Source organism: Salvelinus namaycush, chromosome 1 (assembly GCF_016432855.1).
Source record: "Salvelinus namaycush isolate Seneca chromosome 1, SaNama_1.0, whole genome shotgun sequence".
NCBI lineage: Eukaryota > Metazoa > Chordata > Actinopteri > Salmoniformes > Salmonidae > Salvelinus > Salvelinus namaycush.
In genome coordinates this window covers 31,128,668-31,154,314 of record NC_052307.1, presented here as the reverse complement: position 1 = coordinate 31,154,314, position 25,647 = coordinate 31,128,668, and the positions used below count along the sequence as shown (strand labels likewise).

General features: G+C 44.3%; 1 protein-coding gene across 1 annotated transcript in view; it reads right to left on the bottom strand.

The window, feature by feature from the left end:
- The window catches only part of LOC120054936 (single-stranded DNA-binding protein 2-like), an 89,692-nt gene extending 64,813 nt beyond the window's left edge, over positions 1-24,879 (bottom strand). The window contains exon 1 of the mRNA XM_039002695.1: positions 24,782-24,879. Within this exon, the coding sequence (XP_038858623.1) occupies positions 24,782-24,837 (56 nt within the window). The 5' untranslated portion in view covers positions 24,838-24,879. The remainder of the gene's footprint in view (positions 1-24,781) is intronic.
- Between the last annotated feature and the right edge of the window lie 768 nt (positions 24,880-25,647).

Below are 25,647 nucleotides of genomic sequence, written 5' to 3'. Positions count from 1 at the left end.
GCTTCAACGAGCTAACCATCCTAAAGTCTCATAAGAAATGAGTGAGGAGGTGTTTTTGGTGTAAGACTAATATAGGCATACTATTCTATTATATTCGGGTTTTGTTATGTAAAATTCAAATTAATCATGAGACCTATGTGATCTTGCAAGACATACACCTTTAATCATGAGTACCTACAGTTGAAGTCGGAAGTTTACATACACCTTAGCCAAATACATTTAAACTCAGTTATTCACAATTCCTCACATTTAATCCTACTACAAATTCCCTGTCTCAGGTCAGTTAGTTTATTTTAAGAATGTGAAATGTCAGAATAATAGTAGAGAGAATGATTTATTTCAGCTTTTATTTCTTTCATCACATTCCCAGTGGGTCAGAAGTTTACATAACCTCAATTGGTATTTGGTATAATTGCCTTTAAATTGTTTAACTTGGGTCAAACGTTTCAGGTAGCCTTCCACAAGCTTCCCACAATAAGTTGGGTAAATTTTGGCCCATTCCTCCTGACAGAGCTGGTGTAACTGTGTCAGGTTTGTAGGCCTCCTTGCTCGCACCCGCTTCTTCAGCTCTGCCCACAAACTTTCTATAGGATTGAGGTCAGGGCTTTGTGATGGCCGCTCCAATACCTTGACTTTGTTGTCCTTACGCCATTTTGCCACAACTTTGGAAGTATGCCTGGGGTCACTGTCCATTTGGAAGACCCATTTGCGACCAAGCTTTAACTTCCTGACTGATGTCTGGAGATGTTGCTTCAATATATCCACATCATTTCCCATCCTCATGATGCCATCTATTTTGTGAAGTGCACCAGTCCCTCCTGCAGCAAAGCACCCCCACAACATGATGCTGCCACCCCCATGCTTCACGATTGGGATGTTGTTCGTCCGGCTTGCAAGCCTCCCCCCTTTTTCCTCCAAACATAACGATGGTCATTATGGCCAAACAGTTCTATTTTTGTTTCATCAGACCAGAGGACATTTCTCCAAAAAGTACGATCTTTGTCCCCATGTGCAGTTGCAAACCGTAGTCTGGCTTTTTCACGGTGGTTTTGGAGCAGTGGCTTCTTCCTTGCTGAGCGGCCTTTCAGGTTATGTCGATATAGGACTCGTTTTACTGTGGATATAGATACTTTGTACCTGTTTCCTCCAGCACCTTCACAAGGTCCTTTGCCGTTGTTCTGGGATTGATTTGCACTTTTCGCACCAAAGTACATTCATCTCTAGGAGACAGAACACGTCTCCTTCCTGAGCGGTATGATGGCTGCGTGGTCCCATGGTGTTTATACTTGCATACCATTGTTTGTACAGATGAACATGGTATCTTCAGGCATTTGGAAACAATTTTTTTTCTGAGATTTCTTTTCATTTTCCCATGATGCCAAGCAAAAAGGCACTGAGTTTAAAGGTAGGCCTTGAAATACATCCACAGGTACACCTCCAATTGACTCCAATTGACACTTTTCCTGGAACACGTTAGGTCCCTTGATACCAATTGAGCAACGAATGTTTCCGACACCGTATAGAATCCATGCCCTGAAGAATTCAGGCTCTTTTTGAGGCAAAGGAAGGTCTGACCCGGTAAAAGATGGGTGTGCCTAATAAACTGTCCGATGTGTGTTATTTATAAAAAGCCTATTGCCAGAATGCTAACAAAATTATAAAGCCAGTCAATCCAGCTAATAAAGCTATACGTACAGTTGAAGTCACAAGTTTACATACACTTAGGTTGGAGTCATTAAAACTCGTTTTTCAACCACTCCACAAATTTCTTGTTAACGAACTATAGTTTTTGCAAGTTAGTTAGGACATCTACTTTGTGCATGACACAAGTAATTTTTCCAACAATTGTTTACAGACAGATTATTTAACTTATAATTCACTGTATCACAATTCCAGTGGGTCAAAAGTGTACATACACTAAGTTGACTGTGCCTTTAAGCAAAACAGCAGGTTGGCCTTGAAATACATCCACAGGTACACCTCCAATTGACTCAAATGGTGTCAATTAGCCTATCGGAAGCTTCTAAAGCCATGACATAATTTTCTGGAATTTTCCAAGCTGTTTAAAGGCACAGTCAACTTAGTGTGTGTAAACTTCTGACCCACTGGAATTGTGATACAGTGAATTATAAGTGAAATAATCTGTCTGTAAACAATTCTTGGAAAATTGACTTGTGTCATACCGACTTGCCAAAACTATAGTTTGTTATCAAGAAACTTGTGGAGAGGTTGAAAAACGAGTTTTAATGACTCCAACCTAAGTGGATGTAAACTTCCGACTTCAACTGTACATGCAAAATAGTTATTTACAAACATTATTATTCTATCAATATAATAACAAAACATATATGGTCTTCAAATAAGTATATTTTTTTGTATTTGACATTCAGTTGAATACCTGAAGTCCCACCAAAATGTCTGGATTCCATAGATTTTGTGTCTCTCATTATACAAATTGTTTATGTGCTTTAAGACAGTGCTTAAGTTCTAACTCTCTTAGTTGCACCTCTATGGGATGTACTCTACTACCCGTAGCACCCTTTTACCAACCTCTCTCTTCCGGAAGGTTCTCCTCCTCCACCAAATCAGTACCAATCAACTCTTTCACTACTGCTTTTAGAACACCAGATACCACTTTAATATCGTAATGTTTTGCAATAATGACCATAATCCCTTTCGTACATTTATCTAAAATCTCCCGTCTACGGTTTTCCAAAAATTCTTCCAACTTCAAGTCCATGGCTTTAATTTTATGTGTGTTTATGCAACTTTCAAAATGATTCCCCCAAAAAACAGTTGAGTTTTTATTTATTTAGGCAAGTCAGTTAAGAACAAATTATTATTTTCAATAATGGCCTAGGAACAGTGGGTTAACTGCCTTGTTCAGGGGCAGAACAACAGATTTTTACCTTGTCAGCTCAGGGATTTGATCTTGCAACCTTTATGGTTACTAGTCCAATGCTCTAACCACTAGGCTACCTGCCGCCCCAGCTATTGTATAATGAGTATCTTACTCCATTATACATCTGTTGCATTTATCAGAACTGTATTTTTTACCTTTTATCAATTTTGACGACCGTTGCGACAACTAATTAACACCGGTCTCCCCTGGTGGTCTAGGATTAAAAGACAAAAATGAAAAGCACCATACACTACAGCCTGTGAGGATCGCAGTAGTGCAACTCTGCCCTAGAGTCTAATTCCAAGCATGCATCATCATCTGTTCAGAATTAGCTGGTCATGGAAGGAGAAGCCCTCCCTCCACCGTCAGAGACTGACCCTTTAAACAGGAGCCTGTGACCATGGCCAGGGCAACATGTCGGCTCAGTGGTCTGTGTCAATGTGATAGACTACCAAACACCCCCCCCCCCCCCTCTCTCTCTCTCTCTCTCTCTTAAGAACATGAGCAGGAAATCACCGTCGTCTAGCTCCTTCCGGAAAATAACAAATGAGTGGAACTGCAATTAAGAACGGAAAAGTGGGAGGGGACTCAGCGACCCCCCTGTCTTTTCTACTGTTTCTCTTAAAAACAGACAAAACAGAATGTTGAGGGGCTTGAAAATGAAAAGTAGTTCTAGTTCATTGTCGTTGGTTCAGATAGGCTTTGGCCTAACATGGGAGACAAAAATGTTCTTGGCAAGGACAACAGGAAATACCAGCTTACCAGACAGGGAGAGGTGAGGATCTATTTGAAGAGGTGACCCTTCTAGACAGATCCATTATATTTTTAAAAAATCATTTAATTTAAAGGAGTATAGTATAGTTCCTGGTCAGGATGACCAGAATGGACAGAATGTTGACAGCACTGTAGGCTATGTGAGTCACAATGAAAGGTCAATGATAACTTGAGACAAAGTATGGAGTACGTCACAGTCTGGCACTGAATGTCTTAAACACATGCTTACACAGCATGAGTGCACACAAACACACACACACACACACACACACACACACACACACACACACACACACACACACACACACACACACACACACACACACACACACACACACACACACACACACATACACGGACACATTCAAACACACACACAGAGAAACGCTGGTCTATCCTCCCTCTTGGTTTTGTTTATGAGCGGTGAGAGAGCCCGGTGTGTTCTCTACCGTCGCCTGCCTCCTTGTCTTAGAATGTCAGACCTAGAATGTGTCTGCCAGAACGTTTTCCCGCTAGCGCCGGAGCTTCATGAATTCCAGAGCCTATTGTTGAGCTCACACAATGTAACATTCCACACTACCACCAAGAACACCCTATACAGAAAGCTGTGAGGAGCTAGCTGTTATATGTAAGGTTGTTCCAATACCGGTAGGCTACATTCAGTGGCACAATTAGATCGTGGCAATTGAACTATGTGACGAAAATGGTGATAGAAATAATACTATTAGGTCTACAGAACCCTATTTCAGACACTTGAAATGCCCATATATAACCTTATTCCTGTACTACCAGTGATATTGAAGATTGAAGCAGAGGTTTGTCACAGACAACAATACCCAGTGTTGCCCAGCTCTGCACTGAAATCGGTCTATGATGTCATCCATCCCTCTCCTGCTTTTCTCTCTGATTGGGAAATAACATTATGTGGATCTTATAAATGCCAAGCAGTCTCTGCCAGCCATTTAAGTCCTGGACAGGAAAATTTACAGCCCTGCATGCAGGAGGGAGAAAATGTCGTATAGGACTTTATAGGGTTCAGTGGCAGTCATATGTATGTTGTAATATAAGAGGAGGGGGTAGGAAGGTACATTTATGGATGATTAAAATGAAGAACTCTGTGGCCTAACACTCAAACACAGAGGAGGGAAATGAGAGAGCAAAAAAAGACAGTGAGAGAGAGAGAGAGAGAGAGAGAGAGAGAGAGAGAGAGAGAGAGAGAGAGAGAGAGAGAGAGAGAGAGAGATACTGAGGCAGTTCCTAAGCCTGGCCGCCACGCATGCTTAACCTTGCGCCTGGGCAATGCGTCTTGCATATCAATGATGGAGGAAATATCAGAGGATACAGGCCTACAACCTCCACTGCTGCAGGAGACACAGGGAAAGAGAGAGAGAGAGAACAGGAGCTCAGCAACAACAGCAGTATAGCAGTATAGAGGTTGCCAATAGAGGTCTAATCATAGACACACACACACACGCGCACACAGCATAAACATTGAAGATTCTTGACAGACACACCGCAACTAAATAGAAATGTGACATGCTAAATAAGAAACACACATTAGAAGAGACATGAAGATCTAATTAAGAAGTATAAAAGCTAAATAAGCAAACAAGAGAAAATACAACAACAGATAACTGTCGGTTTCCCTGACTGACCTGTGTGTGTGTGTGTGTGTGTGTGTGTGTGTGTGTGTGTGTGTGTGTGTGTGTGTGTGTGTGTGTGTGTGTGTGTGTGTGTGTGTGTGTGTGTGTGTGTGTGTGTGTGTGTGTGTGTGTGTGTGTGTGTGTGTGCGTGCGCGCTGCGTTTACTTCTAGTCTGTTCTCAGGTTACAGGACATGCTTACCGTGGTTACTGAGCATTTAGTGTCACCAACTGTGGTTACTGGGTATTTAGTGTCACCATGGGCAACACAAAACTTTCTGCCAAAACCACGACCGCTAGTACCGCTAACTATCAGGATGGTGAACACGAGACATGGAGACTGTTACACTCAAACAGACTATAATTTCTCTCCATCTACTACATCTCTTTGTCGCGCTCTCTCTCTCTCTCTCTCCCCCCCCCCACACACACACACTAAACACAGAGTAGACTCAAAGTGAGGAGTTACAGGATGCAGAGAGGAGGAGAGAGTCAGAGTGTGTCTAATTAAAACAGGCGTGTTCTGGGACGCCCCCGGGGTCCGGAGGGATGTGCTAGGTGATAAACTCAGTCATCTGTTCCCCCTTCTTTTGAACAGAGAGATGAAAGACTTTCAGGATCCTTCTCCCTCTTATCCTTTCTTCTCCCTCCTCCTTTCATACTCTCTGATAGAAACGGGGGGCTTGTGTCACGTCCGGAGGACCCCGAGGCGTCCACTGAGGATGCCTGATGAGATGTGGGGTGCTTTTTGCTGAGTGACACATTGCCTCCCTGTTCTGTGTGTCGATCAAGGGCTGGCTCCCTGTTAGAGCTCAGTAAGACGCAGCTGCTTTGATAGTTGCTGTACATCTTTAGCAGGGAACACGATCAAAACAAGGAGGGCTCTCTACTGATAAAAGAGGACTTTAAGAGGCTATACAGCAGACTAATGTTTTCTGCCAAAGCCTTGTCATGCTGTCATCACTGCTATTTGCAGAGGCTTTGTGGGTATGTTAGATACAGGGTTTTTCTTTTACTTTGATCTTGTAATCCGAGATTGGCGCTAATCTGAGGGACCGGTGGATTAAAACATTTAGACAATCATGGCTTTCATAGTCTCTCATATCTGAATGACAACAACATTGAGTGGGTGACAATTATCTCTGTTGTCGTTGCTTCTCACTTGAATTCCCAGGAGAGCAGATAAACTATCAGCACTACAATCATTACTGGAGTTGAACTGAAGTACCATTCATAAAGACAGCCTGTCAGACAGATGGGGTTTGTTGTGAGGGGGATGAACCATATGGGAAAGTGGTGGTCTAGGCAGACAGGAGCTCAGACAGGCTTACTGGATGGACAGTTTACCAACAATATGTTCTCCACTGATCTAGCAGAGATGAGTTTAACTGGTGCCCAAACCCTCAGTGTCTGTATGGTCTTTCACTGATGTTTTCACATGAGTTCTGTCTGGACCTTGGCCAGCAGAACCAGGTGTGGTCACATCCCAGTATAAGCGATCTATGTGTAGGAGATGTGTTTTAAGTGCTGGGGTCTGATGAGCAGCCATTAGAAAGCATCAGACCATGAAACCAGCTACCCTCATCTGACCCTCATCTGACCACAACCACACAGAGGACATTTCTTCTCACTTATTTTTCTTTCTCACGATCATTCACTTACTTATCTCTCTTTCCTTCTTTTTCTTACACGCTCACCTCTCACTTTCTTACATATACGTTCTCTCCAAATAACTCAGATTGAGCACCCAGCGTCTTTCAATTGGTTTCAATTTGAAACATAAAACAGGTAAACAGAGCCAGAAGAGTGGCAGCCAGCAGGAGGCTACGTAGCTAAAACAGTATATGACGTACAGTGCGGCCTACAGTAAAGATCCTCAAGGTACCCTGAGCAGGTCCTGTGGTGTATTGTGATGTCTCAGTGCAGTCTTATGAGTCACTGTGACAGCCAGATAGTAGCAACCAGAACTGGCTCTGTTGGGGAGGATAAACACTCGAAACATGCACTGCTCTGCCTCAGTCGGAGCAATGCTGCGTCGGCAGCTTCCTGCCAGGAGCGGGAGGTGTCTCAGGAATGAGGGGAGAGCCAGGTGCCTGTCACTAAGCCAGGAGATAGAAACTTTCTCTCAGAGGTAAGTGTGTGTGTGTGTGTGTGTGTGTGTGTGTGTGTGTGTGTGTGTGTGTGTGTGTGTGTGTGTGTGTGTGTGTGTGTGTGTGTGTGTGTGTGTGTGTGTGTGTGTGTAACTATGTGACAGGCCACGGTCCAAGTTGAGGATCCAGAGTGAGTACAGTCAGTACCCTACTTGTTTGTTTATTTGTTTGCATGCTAATCTGCAGAGGCAGATGAATAGAGTCCAAAGAATAAGCTTACCAAGCAACATTGACTATCCAGCAAGCATGGATACAGCTGTATCAACGGCTACATTTCAATCACAATTCTGCATCACACAAGTGCCATGACGCTCTGATCAACAGCAGATATTGAACTCAACCGAGGAAAACCCCTGTTGGTTTTACAACAGGTTCTTCCCTAAGCAAATTATACTAGGAAGGGAACAGTGTACCGATTATACTAGGAAGGGAACAGTATACCGAGGGTGGAGTGTTTCAATTGCATTCTCTTGTTTTCAAAAAAAGAAAACTTGATTTATAATCATGTAACCCTGGGTCTCACATTTTCAAACCTTTTCAAACTGAAATTCTATAGGCCTATGCAAATATTTAAAGATATGTTGAATCTTTCTGAAACCGGCACGGAGAAGTGCACGACCCTGGTTTGTCCTCTCAGAACAATTCCTGCACACAGTCAGTGGTGCTGGGCTGTCACTTGTCATTACATCAGGCAAAGAGAGCGAGAGCAAGAGAGCGGGGGGGGGGGTTACGAAGAGCAGGCAGACTCCACAATCAGACACCAACATGTTGACACCTGTTTTATTCACTTTACTATAGCAAAACACAAACACACACACACACACACCTCTACATAAGAAAAAGCATTGAAGAAGCACAATGGGCCCAGCATCGTCCGGGTTAGGGGAGGGTTTGGCCGGGGGGGGGGGGGCTTTACTTGGCTCATCGCGCTCTAGCGCCTCCTTGTGGCGGGCCGGGCGCCTGCAGGCTGACCTCGTTCGTCAGTTGAACAGTGTTTCCTCCGACACATTTGTGTGGCTGGCTTCCGGGTTTGGTTTGGCGGGTCATGTTTCGGAGGGCGCATGACTCGACCTTTGCCTCCCGAGCCCGTTGGGGAGTTGCAGTGATGAGGCAAGATCGAAATTGGGAAGAAAAATAAGCTAATTACGGACTTCTCTTTGAATAAGCATATTTCCCCAAAACTCTTGTCCTGAGTTTGCACAGAACTGCCAAGACCTCAGATCAATGGAGACAATCAAGTTTTTTTTATCCTGTATCTCTCGACACATTCACGAAAATAGCCATGGCCTCTAAACCTTCCAGCTGCCTACTGGACTCTATTCCAACTAAACTACTGAAAGAGCTACATCCTGTGATTGGCCCTCCTATTGGCCCTTGAACATAATAAACGGCTCCCCATCCTCCGGATGTGTACGGAACTCACTAAAAGTGGCAGTAATAAAGTCTCTCCTGAAAAAGCCAAACCTTGACCCGGAATTTTTTTGTTAAACTATCGGCCTATATTGAATCTCTCATTCCTCTCAAAACATTTTTTAAAAGCTGTTTGTTAGCAACTCACTGCCTTCCCGAAGAAAAATAATGTATAAGAAACGCTCCAGCCTGGTTTTAGACCCCATCATAGTACTGAGATTGCACTCGTGAAGGTGGTATATTACCTTTAAATGTCATCAGACCAAGGCTCTGCGTCTGTCCTCGTGCTCCTAGACCGTAGTGCTGCTTTTGATACCATCGATCACCACATTCTTTTGGAGAGATTGGAAACCCTAATTGGTCTACACGGACAAGTTCTGGCCTGGTTTAGATCTTATCAGTCAGAAAGATATCTGTTTGTTACTGTGGATGGTTTGTCCTCTGAAAAATCAATGCTAAGTTTGGGTGTTCCTCAAGGTTCCGTTTTAGTAATACTATTGTTTTCAATATATATTATACCTCTTGGGGGTGTCATTCGGAAACACAATGTCAACTTTCACTGCTATGCAGATGACACACAGCTGTACATTTTAATGGAACATGGTGAAACCCCAAATTTGCCAACCCTGGAAGCCTGTGGTTCAGACATTAGGAAGTGAATGGCAGCAAATGTTTTACTTTTAAACTCGGACAAAACAGTGATGCTAGTTCTAGGTCCCAAGAAACAAAGAGATCTGCTGTTTGATCTGACAATTAATATTGATGGTTGTACAGTCGTCTTAAATAAAACTGTGAAGGACCTCTTCGTTACTCTGGACCCTGACCTCTCTTTTGATGAACATACTGTATAAAAAACAATATTTCAAGAGCAGCTATTTCCATCTTCGTAACATTGCAAAAATCTGAAACTTTTTGTCCAAAAATGATGCTAATCCGTGCTTCTGTCACTTCAAGATTAGACAACTGCATTGCTCTACTCTCCGACTCCGATAAAGCACTAAATACATTTCAGCAAGTGCTAAATATGTCTGCTAGAATCTTGACTAGAACCCCAAAATTGCGTCATATTACTCCAGTGCTAGCCTCTCTACACTGGTTCCCTGTTAAGGCAAGGGCTGATTTCAAGGTTTTACTGCTAACCTACAAAGCATTACATGGACTTGCTCCTACCTATCTCTCCGATATGGTCATGCCTTACATACCTAAACGTACGCAATGGTCACAAGACGCATGCCTCCTTATTGTTCTTAGAACCTCAAAGCAAACAGCTGGAGGCAGGGCTTTCTCCTAAAGTGCTCCATTTGTATGGAATGGTCTGACGATGTGAGATGTAGACTCAGTCTCGACCTTTAAGTCTTTACCGAAGACTCATCTCTTCAATAGGTCCTATGATTGAATGCAGTCTGCCCAGGGGACCGAAGTTGAATGGCAAGGCACTGGATTGACAAACCAACTTTGCTGTCTCTGCCTGGCCGGCTCCCCTCTCTCCACGGGATTCTCTGCATCTGACCTTGTTATGGGGGCTGAATCCCTGGCTTGATAGTGCTCTCCCATACCGTCCCTAGGAGGAGTGCATCACATCGTGCCAGGCTTTTATCACTATACTCAACTTGAGTGTGTTGAATCACTGACGTGATCTTCCTGTCTGGAACCCACTTCCCAGATAGTATTATAATTTTGGGTTAGGCACCCCCGGAGGTCAGGCCCCCCAGATAGCATATGAACACGTCATAAGCCATGAAAGAAATGTTTAGAATTACAGGAAATTAGCTTAAAAACTGCAAAAGTTTCTCTCAGCCTCACAGCAAAATGTATAGAATAGCAGGAAATTAGCTCAAAGATTCTTGAAAGTCGGGACAATCCTTGTCCGGCGGGGAAATCATTTCTTAGTAGTTGAAAATGTTTGATTTTGTTGCATTATTTTTGTTTACAATGTACATTGAAGGGAACAGATTTGTTTTGGGAATTTAAAAAAAACGTTGGAATTGCCCTTGTCCGGATCAAAGGATCCCAATATCAAACTCTCCAAAAGCACTCTCAAACAAACTGCCAATAACGTATATTAACTGAAAAATTATCTAATGTCGTTAAGTAGTTGCAATTGCCCTTTTTGACTTTAAAGAATATTTATCTCAAAACTGTGATTCCAAAAAGATGTGTCCGGGGACTTGATAAACTCCATCAGATTTGTCTAAAATACTAAATGAATCAGGAATGTGCATGGTCAGCTATACCATAAGGACCCCTTATTCATGTCCTCATTACATGTAGTGCAACAAGACCACTCATGGTCTGGAAAGTTCTCTACTTTTCATAGATTTAAATTAACATTATTGTCATCACCATGATCAAAACCATAAACTGTCAATTCCATCTGCCTGATAGATTAAGATCACGCCCCCATCCACATCGACAGGGCCGCAGTGGAGAGGGTGAAAAGCTTCCAGTTCCTCGCTGTGCACATCACTGACGACTTGAAATGGTCCGTTCACAGACAGTGTGGTGAATAAGGCGCAACACCACCTCTTCAACCTCAGGAGGCTGAAGAAATTTGGCTTGGTCCCTCAAACCCACACAAAATTCTACAGATGCACCATTGAGAGCATCCTGTCGGGCTGTATCACCGCCTGGTACGGCAATTGCAACGTCTGCAACCGCAGGGCTTTCCAAAGGGTATCAGCCTACACATCACCGGGGACAGCACAGGTGCATCAGAGCTGGGAGTGATAGACTGAAAAACAGGTTCTATCTCCAAGCCATCAGACTGTTAAATAGTCACCACTAGCCGGCCTTCCGCCCAGTACCCTGCCCTGAACCTTTGAGACTGCTGCCCTATGTACATAGTCATTGAACACTAGTCACTACCATCAGTCCTGTGTCATGCCAACAGTAAAGCATCCTGAGACCATTCATGTGTGGGGTTGCTTCTCAGCCAAGGGAGTGGGTTCACTCACAAGTTTGCCTAAGAACACAGCCATGAATAAAGAATGGTACCAACACATCCTCCAAGAGCATCTTCTCCCAACCATCCAGGAACAGTTTGGTGACACCACAATGCCTTTTCCAGCATGATGGAGCACCTTGCCATAAGGCAAAAGTGATAAGTGGCTTCAACCACTCCACAAATTTCTTGTTAACAAACTATAGTTTTGGTAAGTCCGTTAGGACATTACTTTGTGCATGACACAAGTCATTTTTCCAACAATTGTTTACAGACAGATTATTTCACTTATAATTCACTGTTCACAATTCCAGTGGGTCAGACGTTTACATACACTAAGTTGACTGTTTACAGACGTTTACATACACTAAGTTGGTTAGGACATCTTGCAAAAAATATAGTTTGTTAACAACAAATTTGTGGAGTGGTTGAAAAACGAGTTTTAATGACTCCAACCTAAGTGTATGTAAACTTGTGACTTCAACTGTACGGATAGCTTTATTAGCTGGGTTGACTGGCATTATAATTTTGTTAGCATTCTGGCAATAGGCTTTTTATAAATAACACACATTGGAAAGTTTATTAGGCACACCCATCTAGTACAGGGTCAGACCCCCCTTTGCCTCAAAAAGAGCCTGAATTCTTCAGGGCATGGATTCTATAAGGTGTCGGAAACATTCGTTGCTCAATTGGTATCAAGGGACCTAATGTGTTCCAGGAAAACATTCCCCACACCATTACACCACCGCCACCAGCCTGTACCAGGCAGGATAGGTCCACGGACTCATGCTGCTTACGCCAATTCCTGACTCTGCCATAAGCATGACGTAACAGGAACCGACATTTGTTGGACCAGGCAATGTTTTTCCACTCCTCAATTGTCCAGTGATGGTGATCGCGTGCCCACTGGAGGCGCTTCTTATTGTTTTTAGCTGATAGGAGTGGAACCCGGTGTGGTCGTCTGATGCAATAGCCCATCTGTGATGAGGATCGACGAGTTGTGCGTTCTGATGCCATTCTGCACACCGCTGTTGTACTGTGCTGTTATTTGTCTGTTTGTGGCCCACCTGTTAGCTTGCACGATTCTTGCCATTCTCATTTGACCTCTCTCATCAACGAGCTGTTTTCGTCACAAAGGACTGTCATTGACTGGATGTTTTTTGTTTGTCGCACCATTTGTTTTCGGTAAACCCTAGACACTGTTGTGTGAAAAACTCCGTTTCTGAGATACTGGATACTGCGCGCCTGGCACCGACGATCATACCATGCTCAAAGTCGCTCAAGTCATTTGTTTTGCCCATTCTAACGTTCAATCGAACAGTAACTGAATGCCTTGATGCCTGCCTACTTTATATAGCAAGCCACGGCCACGTGACTCACTGTCTGTAGGAGTGATACATTTTTTCGTGAACTGGGCAGTGAGTGTATCATATATATATATATATATATATATATACAGTGGGGCAAAAAAGTATTTAGTCAGCCACCAATTGTGCAAGTTCTCCCACTTAAAAAGATGAGAGAGGCCTGTAATTTTCATCATAGGTACACTTCAACTATGACAGACAAAATGAGAAAAGAAATCCAGAAAATCACATTGTAGGATTTTTAATGAATTTATTTGCAAATTATGGTGGAAAATAAGTATTTGGTCAATAACAAAAGTTTATCTCAATACTTTGTTATATACCCTTTGTTGGCAATGACAGAGGTCAAACGTTTTCTGTAAGTCTTCACAAGGTTTTCACACACTGTTGCTGGTATTTTGGCCCATTCCTCCATGCAGATCTCCTCTAGAGCAGTGATGTTTTGGGGCTGTTGCTGGGCAACACGGACTTTCAACTCCCTCCAAAGATTTTCTATGAGGTTGAGATCTGGAGACTGGCTAGGCCACTCCAGGACCTTGAAATGCTTTTTACGAAGCCACTCCTTCGTTGCCCGGGCGGTGTGTTTGGGATCATTGTCATGCTGAAAGACCCAGCCACGTTTCATCTTCAATGCCCTTGATGATGGAAGGAGGTTTTCACTCAAAATCTCACGATACATGGCCCCATGCATTCTTTCCTTTACACGGATCAGTCGTCCTGGTCCCTTTGCAGAAAAACAGCCCCAAAGCATGATGTTTCCACCCCCATGCTTCACAGTAGGTATGGTGTTCTTTGGATGCAACTCAGCATTCTTTGTCCTCCAAACACGACGAGTTGAGTTTTTACCAAAAAGTTATATTTTAGTTTCATCTGACCATATGACATTCTCCCAATCTTCTTCTGGATCATCCAAATGCTCTCTAGCAAACTTCAGACGGGCCTAGACATGTACTGGCTTAAGCAGGGTTTACACGTCTGGCACTGCAGGATTTGAGTCCCTGGCGGCGTAGTGTGTTACTGATGGTAGGCTTTGTTACTTTGGTCCCAGCTCTCTGCAGGTCATTCACTAGGTCCCCCCGTGTGGTTCTGGGATTTTTGCTCACCGTTCTTGTGATCATTTTGACCCCACGGGATGAGATCTTGCGTGGAGCCCCAGATCGAGGGATATTATCAGTGGTCTTGTATGTCTTCCATTTCCTAATAATTGCTCCCACAGTTGATTTCTTCAAACCAAGCTGATTACCTATTGCAGATTCAGACTTCCCAGCCTGGTGCAGGTCTACAATTTTGTTTCTGGTGTCCTTTGACAGCTCTTTGGTCTTGGCCATAGTGGAGTTTGGAGTGTGACTGTTTGAGGTTGTGGACAGGTGTCTTTTATACTGATAACAAGTTCAAACAGCTGCCATTAATACAGGTAACGAGTGGAGGACAGAGGAACCTCTTAAAGAAGAAGTTACAGGTCTGTGAGAGCTAGAAATCTTGCTTGTTTGTAGGTGACCAAATACTTATTTTCCACCATAATTTGCAAATAAATTCATTAAAAATCCTACAATGTGATTTTCTGGATTTTTTTTTCTCATTTTGTCTGTCATAGTTGAAGTGTACCTATGATGAAAATTACAGGCCTCTCTCATCTTTTTAAGTGGGAGAACTTGCACAATTGGTGGCTGACTAAATACTTTTTTGCCCCACTGTATATATATATATCTCGTTCTGATATTTCTTAATTTATTTGTTTACATTTTTGGGATTTGGGTATATTGTTTTGCATTGTTAGGTATTACTGCACTGTTGGAGCTAGAAACACAAGCATTTCACTGTACCTGCGATAACATCCGCAAATACATGTACATGACCAATAACATTTTATTTTATCTGTCTTGTGTCGATAAGAACAGCTGGACGTAATGATGTTACACCTTAAAAAACTAATTTTCTACATTTTCTTTATGTCTAATATAACTTATATGGTTGAAGGGTTTCCATTATCCTATTAGGCAAATTGCGCATTAATAAGGTGACGCAACAGCCTGTATGCCCTGCCCACAAATTTGTTATGCTTCAGGTAGCCCGCAAAAGACAGCATAGATAGAAGGCAAGAATCAGTTGCGTAATTTTATTGAAATGATGTGGAAACAACGTTGATTCAACCAGTGTGTGCCCAGTGGGTTGCTTCCTGTGGTTTTACACTACACAGTAGTACTCAATTCCCACCGCCAATTACGCTTTTGGTTAGGCCTGTTCCTCAGAGGCCTTGGTTTGTGAAGGGAAAAAAGTTGCGCAAGGCTTGTAAGGAGAACAGAGCAATAGCTCCATTCTTTCTCTCTCTCAAACCATTAATTCTGTGAGATAACTTGTACAAATAAAAATGTACAGTCACATTTACCATTTCATAAGCACGAATAAGAATTATATAGAAAAGTATATGTTTCAAATGGATAAAGTTTCTATTGCAAAGTGACGAGATGCGCGTGTGAGAGTACTATTTCTCAAAACGAGTGATAATTGGTTAACACTTCTATTGGGCTCAATTTTGTGAGTTCAAAGGGAACTTTGTTAGTATTATAAACTTTGAAACAACTACAGAGAAACAGCCCTTCTCTAATTCTGTAGCCTACTAGAAAGTAATTCTTTCAAAGTTTATTCTAGTAGGCTACAGAATTAGAGAAGGGCTGTTTCTCTGAACCTCAAGCAGTTTTCTCAACCAAGCCTGTTCTCTCCCCAGCCTGTCTCAGACTCTGACCAGCGGCTGCAACCTTTCCTCCTTATTTATGTTTAGAACACACATTTAAAGGACAAAATTGTATGGGGGGGAGGGGTGACTCATCATGTTTATACAACCTAATAGTCACACTAAGAATACTTCTAGAACCACCTTTACTGTATATTTTATTTAAATTGAGAAAATCTACAAAATAAAATAATAGTAGCAGTTCATTCAATTGGTGGAGGTGAGGGGGCATAGGATGTTCCCCCATGATGAAAGGGGGCCATGACTGAAAACGTTTGGGAAGCACTGATTTAGACAATGATCAGCACAAATACAGATTGGCAACCACATGCTTCAGCCTATTTATTTATAGAGCACTGCTACCTGCCCAGAGCCCGACGGGGCCTGACACAATACATCGGGTTAGGGTAGGGCCTGCTTTTTCATCAATAACTAGGGTAAGGGGAGGGCTCGGGTATCACTAAATGAATCACAAACATTTTGAAGCTGAGCCATTTGCTTGTGCTTTGCTGCTAAGATCATAACATGGTGTCAGAAGTTCTTCAACCTCGTCAAATATAAGACAGAAGAGATTATTTCACATAAAATAATGTTTCTTAAATTGTCGGATTTTAAAGTGACGGAAAGTAGCTAACAGCTTACTGCTCTCTCATGTCTCTTCATTGAGCAGCCCAAGCGGAGCCGTTGCTATGGATACTCACACTCATTTTGGAATAGTCATTTACAACATTAATAATGTCTACACTGTATTTCTGATCAATTTGATGTTATTTTAATGGACCATTTTTTACATTTTCTTTCAAAAACAAGGACATTTCTAAGTGACCCCAAACTTTTGAATGGTAGTGCATGTATTTTTTTTATTTATTTAACCTTTATTTAACTAGGCAAGTCAGTTAAGAACAAATTCTTATTTACAACGATGGCCTAGGAACAGTGGGTTAACAGCCTTGTTCAGGGGCAGAATGACAGATTTTTACCTTGTCAGCTCAGGGATTCGATCTAGCAAACTTTCGGTTACTGGCCCAACGCTCTAAACACCAGGCTACCTGTCGCCCCATGTATGTATGTATGGAGCATAATGTATTAACAGTCTTATTCACATCTTTTCAAGTACTGGTGACAAATAATGTATTCTGAATATTGAATAGATTGTAATGGACACCTATGATGTGTGTAAAATACTTTTATGAAGTTTGTACTGATTATAATGAGCTAATGCTAAGCTATTTGCCAGCTATGTGTGGTGCCATGTTTCTTTATATAAATACATTAAAAAAAAATGTAAAGTTAGTTATTTTTTTAACCCTTTTTCTCCCCAATTTCATGGTATCCAATTGGTAGTTACAATCTTGTCTCATCGCTGCAACTCCCGTACGGACTTGTAATGGACACCTATGATGTGTGTAAAATACTTTTATGAAGTTTGTACTGATTATAATGAGCTAATGCTAAGCTATTTGCCAGCTATGTGTGGTGCCATGTTTCTTTATATAAATACATAAAAAAAAAATGTAAAGTTAGTTATTTTTTTAACCCTTTTTCTCCCCAATTTCATGGTATCCAATTGGTAGTTACAATCTTGTCTCATCGCTGCAACTCCCGTACGGACTCGGGAGAGGCGAAGGTCGAGAGTTGTTCGTCCTCCGAAACACAACCCAGCCAAGCCGCACTGCTTTTTGACACAATGCCCTCTTAACCCAGAAGCCAGCCGCACCAATGTGTCAGAGGAAACACCATACGCATTACGCCCGGCCCGCCACAAGAGTCGCTAGTGCGCAATGGGACAAGAACATCCCTGCCGGCCAAACCCTCCCCTAACCTGGGCGACGCTGGGCCAATTGTGCGCTGCCCCTTGGGTCTACCGGTCGCGGCCGGCTGCGTCAGAGCCTGGACTCAAACCAGGATCTCTAGTGACACAGTGTCACGCCCTGACCTTAGTATTCTATGTTTTCTGTATTATTTTGGTCAGGTCAGGGTGTGACGAGGGTGGGTATGATTGTTTTGTATTGTCTAGGGTTTTTGTATGTCTAGGTGTGTGTGTGTAGTCTAGGCATATGTAGGTCTATGGTGGCCTGAATTGGTTCCCAATCAGAGGCAGCTGTTTATCGTTGTCTCTGATTGGGGATCCTATTTAGGTTGCCGTTTTCCAGTTTGGTTTGTGGGTTATTGTCTATATGTAGTTGCATGTCAGCACTTGTTATAATATAGCTTCACGTTCGTTTTGTTAGTTTGTTTAGTGTTTATTCGTTAATTTAAAAAGTATGTATTCATATAACGCTGCGCCTTGGTCTCATCATTACGACGAACGTGACACACAGCTAGAACTGCGATTCAGTGCCTTAGACCACTGCGCCACTCGAGAGGCCTTCCGCCATGTTTGGTGACATTATACACTGCTCAAAAAAATAAAGGGAACACTTAAACAACACAATGTAACTCCAAGTCAATCACACTTCTGTGAAATCAAACTGTCCACTTAGGAAGCAACACTGATTGACAATACATTTCACATGCTGTTGTGCAAATGGAATAGACAAAAGGTGTAAATTATAGGCAATTAGCAAGACACCCCCAATAAAGGAGTGATTCTGCAGGTGGTGACCACAGACCACTTCTCAGTTCCTATGCTTCCTGGCTGATGTTTTGGTCACTTTTGAATGCTGGCGGTGCTCTCACTCTAGTGGTAACATGAGACGGAGTCTACAACCCACACAAGTGGCTCAGGTAGTGCAGCTCATCCAGGATGGCAGATCAATGCGAGCTGTGGCAAGAAGGTTTGCTGTGTCTGTCAGCGTAGTGTCCAGAGCATGGAGGCGCTACCAGGAGACAGGCCAGTACATCAGGAGACGTGGAGGAGGCCGTAGGAGGGCAACAACCCAGCAGCAGGACCGCTACCTCCGCCTTTGTGCAAGGAGGAGCACTGCCAGAGCCCTGCAAAATGACCTCCAGCAGGCCACAAACTACCCAAATAGTAATTGCTATTAGCCAATTCATATTGTGGTTTCTGTCAGTCGAGAGTTATCTAAATATGACCGCTTGTGTTAAGTCAATCTTTCCTCAGTTAGCGCTGTAGGCTACATTTTCCGGTTTGGATGATAATTGTGTTATTGTCACGTTCCTGACCGGTTTTCTGTTATTTTGTATGTGTTTGACGGTCAGGGCGTGAGTTTGGGTGGGTAGTCTATGTTATGTGTTTCTATGTTTGTTAAAGGGTGACCTGATATGGTTCTCAATTAGAGGCAGGTGGTTTTGCATTTCCTCTGATTGAGAGCCATATTAAGGTAGGTGTTTTCACATTGATTGTTGTGGGTGGTTGTCTCCTGTGTCTGTGTTTGTCGCGCCATACGGGACTGTTTCGGTTTGTTTGTCAGTTCGTTCTTTTGTGTAGTCATTTTTCCTGTTCGTGAGTTCTTCGTTTTATGTAAGTTCGCATATCCAGGTCTGTCTACTCCGTTTTGTTATTTTGTTAGTTATTCAAGTTAGTTCGTTTTTTGTCTTGTTAAATAAATTCATTATGTCCTATTCCAACGCTGCATTTTGGTCGAATCCTTGCTCCTCCTCTTCGGATGAAGAGGAGGAGGAAATCCGTTACAGAACCACCCACCGAACCAGGACCAAGCAGTGTGAGTTCGAGCAGCGGCCAAGTAATCAGGACTCGTGGACTTGGGAGGAAGTATTGGAGGGAAAAGGACACTGGGCTCATATTGGGGAATATCGCCGCGCTCGTGAGGAGATGGAAGCAGCGAGAGCCCAGGAGCGGTGGTATGAGGAGGCAGCAAGGAGACGTGGCTGGAAGCCCGCGAAGAAACCCCAAACATTTCTTGGGGGGGGGCTAAGAGGTAGTGGGCCAAGGGCAGGTAGGAGACCTGCGCCCACTTCCCAGGCTAACCGTGGAGAGCGGGAGTACGGGCAGACACCGTGTTACGCAGTAGAGCGCACGGTGTCTCCTGTACGTGTTCATAGCCCGGTGCGGGTTATTCCACCTCCCCGCACTGGTAGGGCTAGATTGGGCATTGAGCCAGGTGTCATGAAGCCGGCTCAACGCGTCTGGTCTCCAGTGCGTCTCCTCGGGCCGGCATACATGGCACCAGCCTTACGCATGGTGTCCCCGGTTCGCCTACATAGCCCGGTGCGGGTTATTCCACCTCCCCGCACTGGTCGGGCAACGGGGAGCATTCAACCAGGTAAGGTTGGGCAGGCTCAATGCTCAAGGGAGCCAGTACGCCTGCACGGTCCGGTATTTCCGGCGCCACCTCCCCGCCCCAGCCCAGTACCACCAGTGCCTACTCCACGCACCAGGCTTCCAGTGCGTTTCCAGAGCCCTGTTCCTCCTCCACGCACTCTCCCTATGGTGCGTGTCTCCAGCCCAGTGCCTCCAGTTCCGGCACCACGCACTAAGCCACCTGTGCGTCTCCAGAGCCCTGTACACACTGTTCCTTCTCCCCGTACTCGTCCTGATGTGCGTGCCCTCAGCCCGGTGCCACCAGTGCCGGTACCACGCACCAGGTCCATAGTGCGTTTTGAGAGTCCAGTGTGCCCTGTCCCTGCTCCCCGCACTAGCCTGAAGGTGCGTGTCCTTAGCCCGGTGCCTCCAGTTCCGGCACCACGCACCAGGCCTACAGTGCGCCTCATCCGGCCAGAGCCATCCGTCTCCCCAGTGCCATCTGAGCCATCCGTCTCCCCAGTGCCATCTGAGCCATCCGTCTCCCCAGCGCCATCTGAGCCATCCGTCTCCCCAGCGCCATCTGAGCCATCCGTCTCCCCAGCGCCATCTGAGCCATCCGTCTCCCCAGCGCCATCTGAGCCATCCGTCTGCCCAGCGCCATCTGAGCCATCCGTCTGCCCAGTGCCGTCTGAGCCATCCGTCTGTCCCGAGCCATTAGAGCCGCCCGTCTGTCCCGAGCCGTCAGAGCCGTTAGTCAGTCAGGAGCCGCTAGAGCCATTCGTCAGTCAGGATCTGCCAGAGCCGCCAACCAGACAGGATCTGCCAGAGCCGCCAACCAGACAGGATCTGCCAGAGCCGCCAACCAGACAGGATCTGCCAGAGCCGCCAACCAGACAGGATCTGCCAGAGCCGCCAACCAGACAGGATCTGCCAGAGCCGTCAGCGAGCCATGAGCGTCCAGAGCCGTCAGCCAGCCATGAGCGTCCAGAGCCGTCAGCCAGCCATGAGCGTCCAGAGCCGTCAGCTAGCCATGAGCGTCCAGAGCCGTCAGCGAGCCATGAGCGTCCAGAGCCGTCAGCCAGCCATGAGCGTCCAGAGCCGTCAGCCAGCCATGAGCGTCCAGAGCCGTCAGCCAGCCATGAGCGTCCAGAGCCGTCAGCCAGCCATGAGCGTCCAGAGCCGTCAGCCAGCCATGAGCGTCCAGAGCCGTCAGCTAGCCATGAGCGTCCAGAGCCGTCAGCCAGTCATGAGCTGCCCCTCAGCCCAGAGCTGCCATTTATCCAGAACTGCCCCTCAGTCCAGAGCTGTCTCTCTGTCCGGAGCTGCCCTTCAGTCCGGAGTTGCCCCTCTATCCTGAGCTACCTCTCTATCCTGACCTACCTCTCTGTCCTGAGCTATCTCTCTGTCCTGAGCTACCTTATCCCGGTGCTGCCCCTTGTACCGGTGCTGCCCCTTATCTTAAGGTTACCATTTAAATTAAGTGGGTGTAATATGAGGGTGGTCATTCTAAGGGGGAGACGTAAGCTGGGATTGACTATGGTGGGGTGGGGACCTCGCCCAGAGCCTGAGCCACCACCGTGGTCAGACGCCCACCCAGACCCTCCCCTAGACTTTTGGTGGTGCGTTCGGAGTACGCACCTTGAGGGGGGGGTTATGTCACGTTCCTGACCGGTTTTCTATTATTTTGTATGTGTTTGACGGTCAGGGCGTGAGTTTGGGTGGGTAGTCTATGTTATGTGTTTCTATGTTTGTTAAAGGGTGACCTGATATGGTTCTCAATTAGAGGCAGGTGGTTTTCATTTCCTCTGATTGAGAGCCATATTAAGGTAGGTGTTTTCACATTGATTGTTGTGGGTGGTTGTTTCCTGTGTCTGTGTTTGTCGCGCCATACGGGACTGTTTCGGTTTGTTTGTCAGTTCGTTCTTTTGTGTAGTCATTTTTCCTGTTCGTGAGTTCTTCGTTTTATGTAAGTTCGCATGTCCAGGTCTGTCTACTCCGTTTTGTTATTTTGTTAGTTATTCAAGTTAGTTCGTTTTTTGTCTTGTTAAATAAATTCATTATGTCCTATTCCAACGCTGCATTTTGGTAGAATCCTTGCTCCTCCTCTTCGGAAGAAGAGGAGGAGGAAATCCGTTACAGTTATGCTGTCGCTACTTCTGTGAATGAATGTCGGAACAATCAACCAGAAGAAGGCAGTGATGCCGAAACGTTGGAGATTTACCCAATAAATTACTGGGAGTTTATATATAGAGTGTGCGACTCTATTTTTAGAGCTTATAGTTTATTCACTGTTAGCACCTCTACATAAAATAATTTCCCCTGTGTATGAGCCAGCTCATGTTTTTATTCTAACATTGCATCCAAAAATAAACTGGTCACATTCAGGACATAACTTTGTATGGACTCTGTTTGTGCAAAATGTTTCTGTGAAAAAACAGTGTGGCCAGCTCAAATGCTGACTGCTGCGTCAATCGAAACTGGACGTTCTAAATAAGCGTTCTAATCACACCGGTTTAAGTGTACGCTGCTAGGACCGCTGTAGAATGATCACACCCGTTTGTTGGTACGTGTGAAAGGGTTACATTTGGCAGAAGCAATCGGGCCTGGGTAGGTTAGGGCCTTGAATGTCTCGGGCGTGGGTAGGACTCTGGCTTAAAATTCAGGGCTCTATGCTGTGCAGGGCTCTATGCTGTGCAGGGCTCTATGCTGTGCAGGGCTCTATGCTGCATCAGTTGGGCTACAGGTGATAATGCTTATTCCTAAATAACACACCAGCCTGATAATATGGTCCATTTTAGGCTCAATTTTGGAGCATAAAATTACCATTTTAATGCTGTCACCATAATTACATTTTTATTAATTTTAGAGTAGAAAAGTCACCAAGGCTGCGTTCAGTATGAAAAAACGTAATGCAATATTCAATTAAACGGAAACTGTGCTGTTCTGAACGACCAGTTGAAAAACGGGGTGGGGTTGTGTTGTGGGTTAAAAATGCACCACTATCCTTCAAATACCACACTCATTGCTTCAAGCCACAACCCCCTCACATCTGCCAAACGGAGCAAAGGTAGGCTACCTCAAAGTCTGTTCAAGAACGTTGAAGAACATTGTTCAGTACAAGCCATTACGCAACGTAGCAAACATTCAATTGAACTGAACACACCTCAGAACTGACTTTCTCACAGTCGTTCTACAAAATAATTGCCAAGCGTAGTTAACTACTGAACTGTTAGTTAGATCAACAGTTTAAAGTAATATATAAATTATTAGTATTTCAGTTGTGGTTGGGATACATTGACCAAATTATCGGTAACGTTTGTTTATTTTCCCTTCAAAATTAACCAGAAACAACCATTTTACATTTATTTAATTTTTTCTCCTGGGTTGGGGGCCCATGACCCCCATGTACGGGTGTTGACCCCGGAAACAATTGACCCTAACCTCCCCAATATGCAACACAAAGTTAAGCCCTTGGCAAGAATTGACTAATATTAGCAATAGTCTAATAATTTCCATGTGCCTATGACAAAAGAAGAACCCACCCCTGTCGAACAGATAAAAATGTATTCGATTTTTTGAAAATCTACGTCAATTCAACCAGTGTGTGCCAAGTGCCTGGGTTAATAGAAACCTGCCTAATGTAACCAAGTTCTCCTGTCTGTCTCCCGGGAAATTGTTTCTTCTTTAGACAAGATGTGCTCACTCAACAGAGACATTCATCGGAAATAATTCTGAGGCTACAGTATGCATAAAATTATATAAATGTTTTATAAATCTTTGACAGAAATTACATTATGTTGTAGGCTATTTTGACAGAAATTACAATTGAAAAGCCCCCGGCCGGACATTGGTGTCAATACCTTAATTATTTGCTCAACTGAAAAACACATTGGTTGCAATGTGCATGCATTGTATAACCATGTAGTTATAACATGTTTTTCGAAAATGTACATACGCATATTGTTTAGGCACCTTGACCTGTAGGCTACGCTAGACTATGCAAGTAAAAATTCAGGTAATGTTAATGATAGCTTAATAATGATGACAGATACCACATTAGGCTATGCTGGCTATTTAATAGCCTGTCTGTCTGTGTCAGCTGCTGCGAGGTACTGTAGCATGCAATGGATGGGTTGATTGAACTAACAGCGATAGTGTTACCTGCTTGTCAACTTAATGCAAAGATAACTTCTACTCACAACAATATGCACGACGTGGGCATGTAAGCGTGCATAAAGCTCCACTGAAAAACTTGAACATAACAGTTGCCTAGGCTTTCCAACAGCTACCTCTACAGACAGTATAATGTTTTTGCATACTATATAGCGAAATATCGCTAACTGACAAACTGTAGATTGATAAGCATTGCTGTCAAAAATGTAGGCTATGTCGCAGAAATACTAGCCTAGTATAACGGTAAAAGGTGTCCTATGAACCACGGTCATGTAAGTCGGCTAGCCTCGTGCATATATTCTATTTTCCCATGATGTTCTATTGTAATCTTTCTTGTAATATCCAGAATTTACAAAGAAATTGACATAGTCAACTTTTAAAGCCGTGCAAAGCCTCAATCATGCATTTATGAGTCTCTCGCAATGTCTCTCTTCTCCGACAGCTCCGTGTGACTGACCCGGACGTTCATTAACTTTCTCAATCCTCCCTCATTGCTGCGGTTTCCCCCCATAAATAAAACTTACTTTTCTCTGGCTTGGCTGTCGGACGGCACGTTGTTACTCTTGCCTTTGGCGTACATGCTTGCAGAGAGCTCCGATTGTCACGCACCTGTCAACCCATCACAACCTCCCTGAGTACAGCCCCATCACCATGGTGACACAAGCAACGTCGCTTGCCATTGGATGTCCTTGTATTTGAGCACACCCATTTTGTGTGGTAAACGGCAGTGACTGACAGTTTGCTGGCCACGCCCTTCCTTATAACTCCCCCAGAACCTCCCTCCCCTCCCTCCCTCCCTCCTCTACATTATCTCTGTCTCTCTGTTTTTCTCTCGCTCCTAGCTCTCTCTCTCTTTCTCTCTCTCCTTCCGTCTGCCTTGGCTGTGTGTGCCATTCTCCCTGGCGCTTGCGCTCACATACACGCATACACACAGAGAAGCACACACTCACGCACCCTCACCTTCACCCTCACACACGCGCGCACGCAGACACACACACACATCCACAAGCGCTCAAGCATGTACACTATCACAGATACACACTCTCTCTCTCTCGCTATCTCTTTCTCTCACACACACCCGCACTCCTCCCTCCTCCCTCCATTATACTCTCTGAGTGCAAGGGGGGATTTGAAACAGTCCGAATAGGATTGTAAACAACTGGCTGCCCCTTTAATAGACAATCACCCCCTCTACAATCACACCCGACGCGCAGACAACGCATTGCGCAAACAACCCTCGCAAATATGAACTGGAATTACATGGATCTATTACATAGCCAATGTTGAATTTGGGAATGGGTGTAGAATGGGAAGAGACTGACAAACAGAGGTGAGAGATCCAACAACATTCTGTAGTGTTGTATCCCCTTCTCATGTGAGCCAATTACAC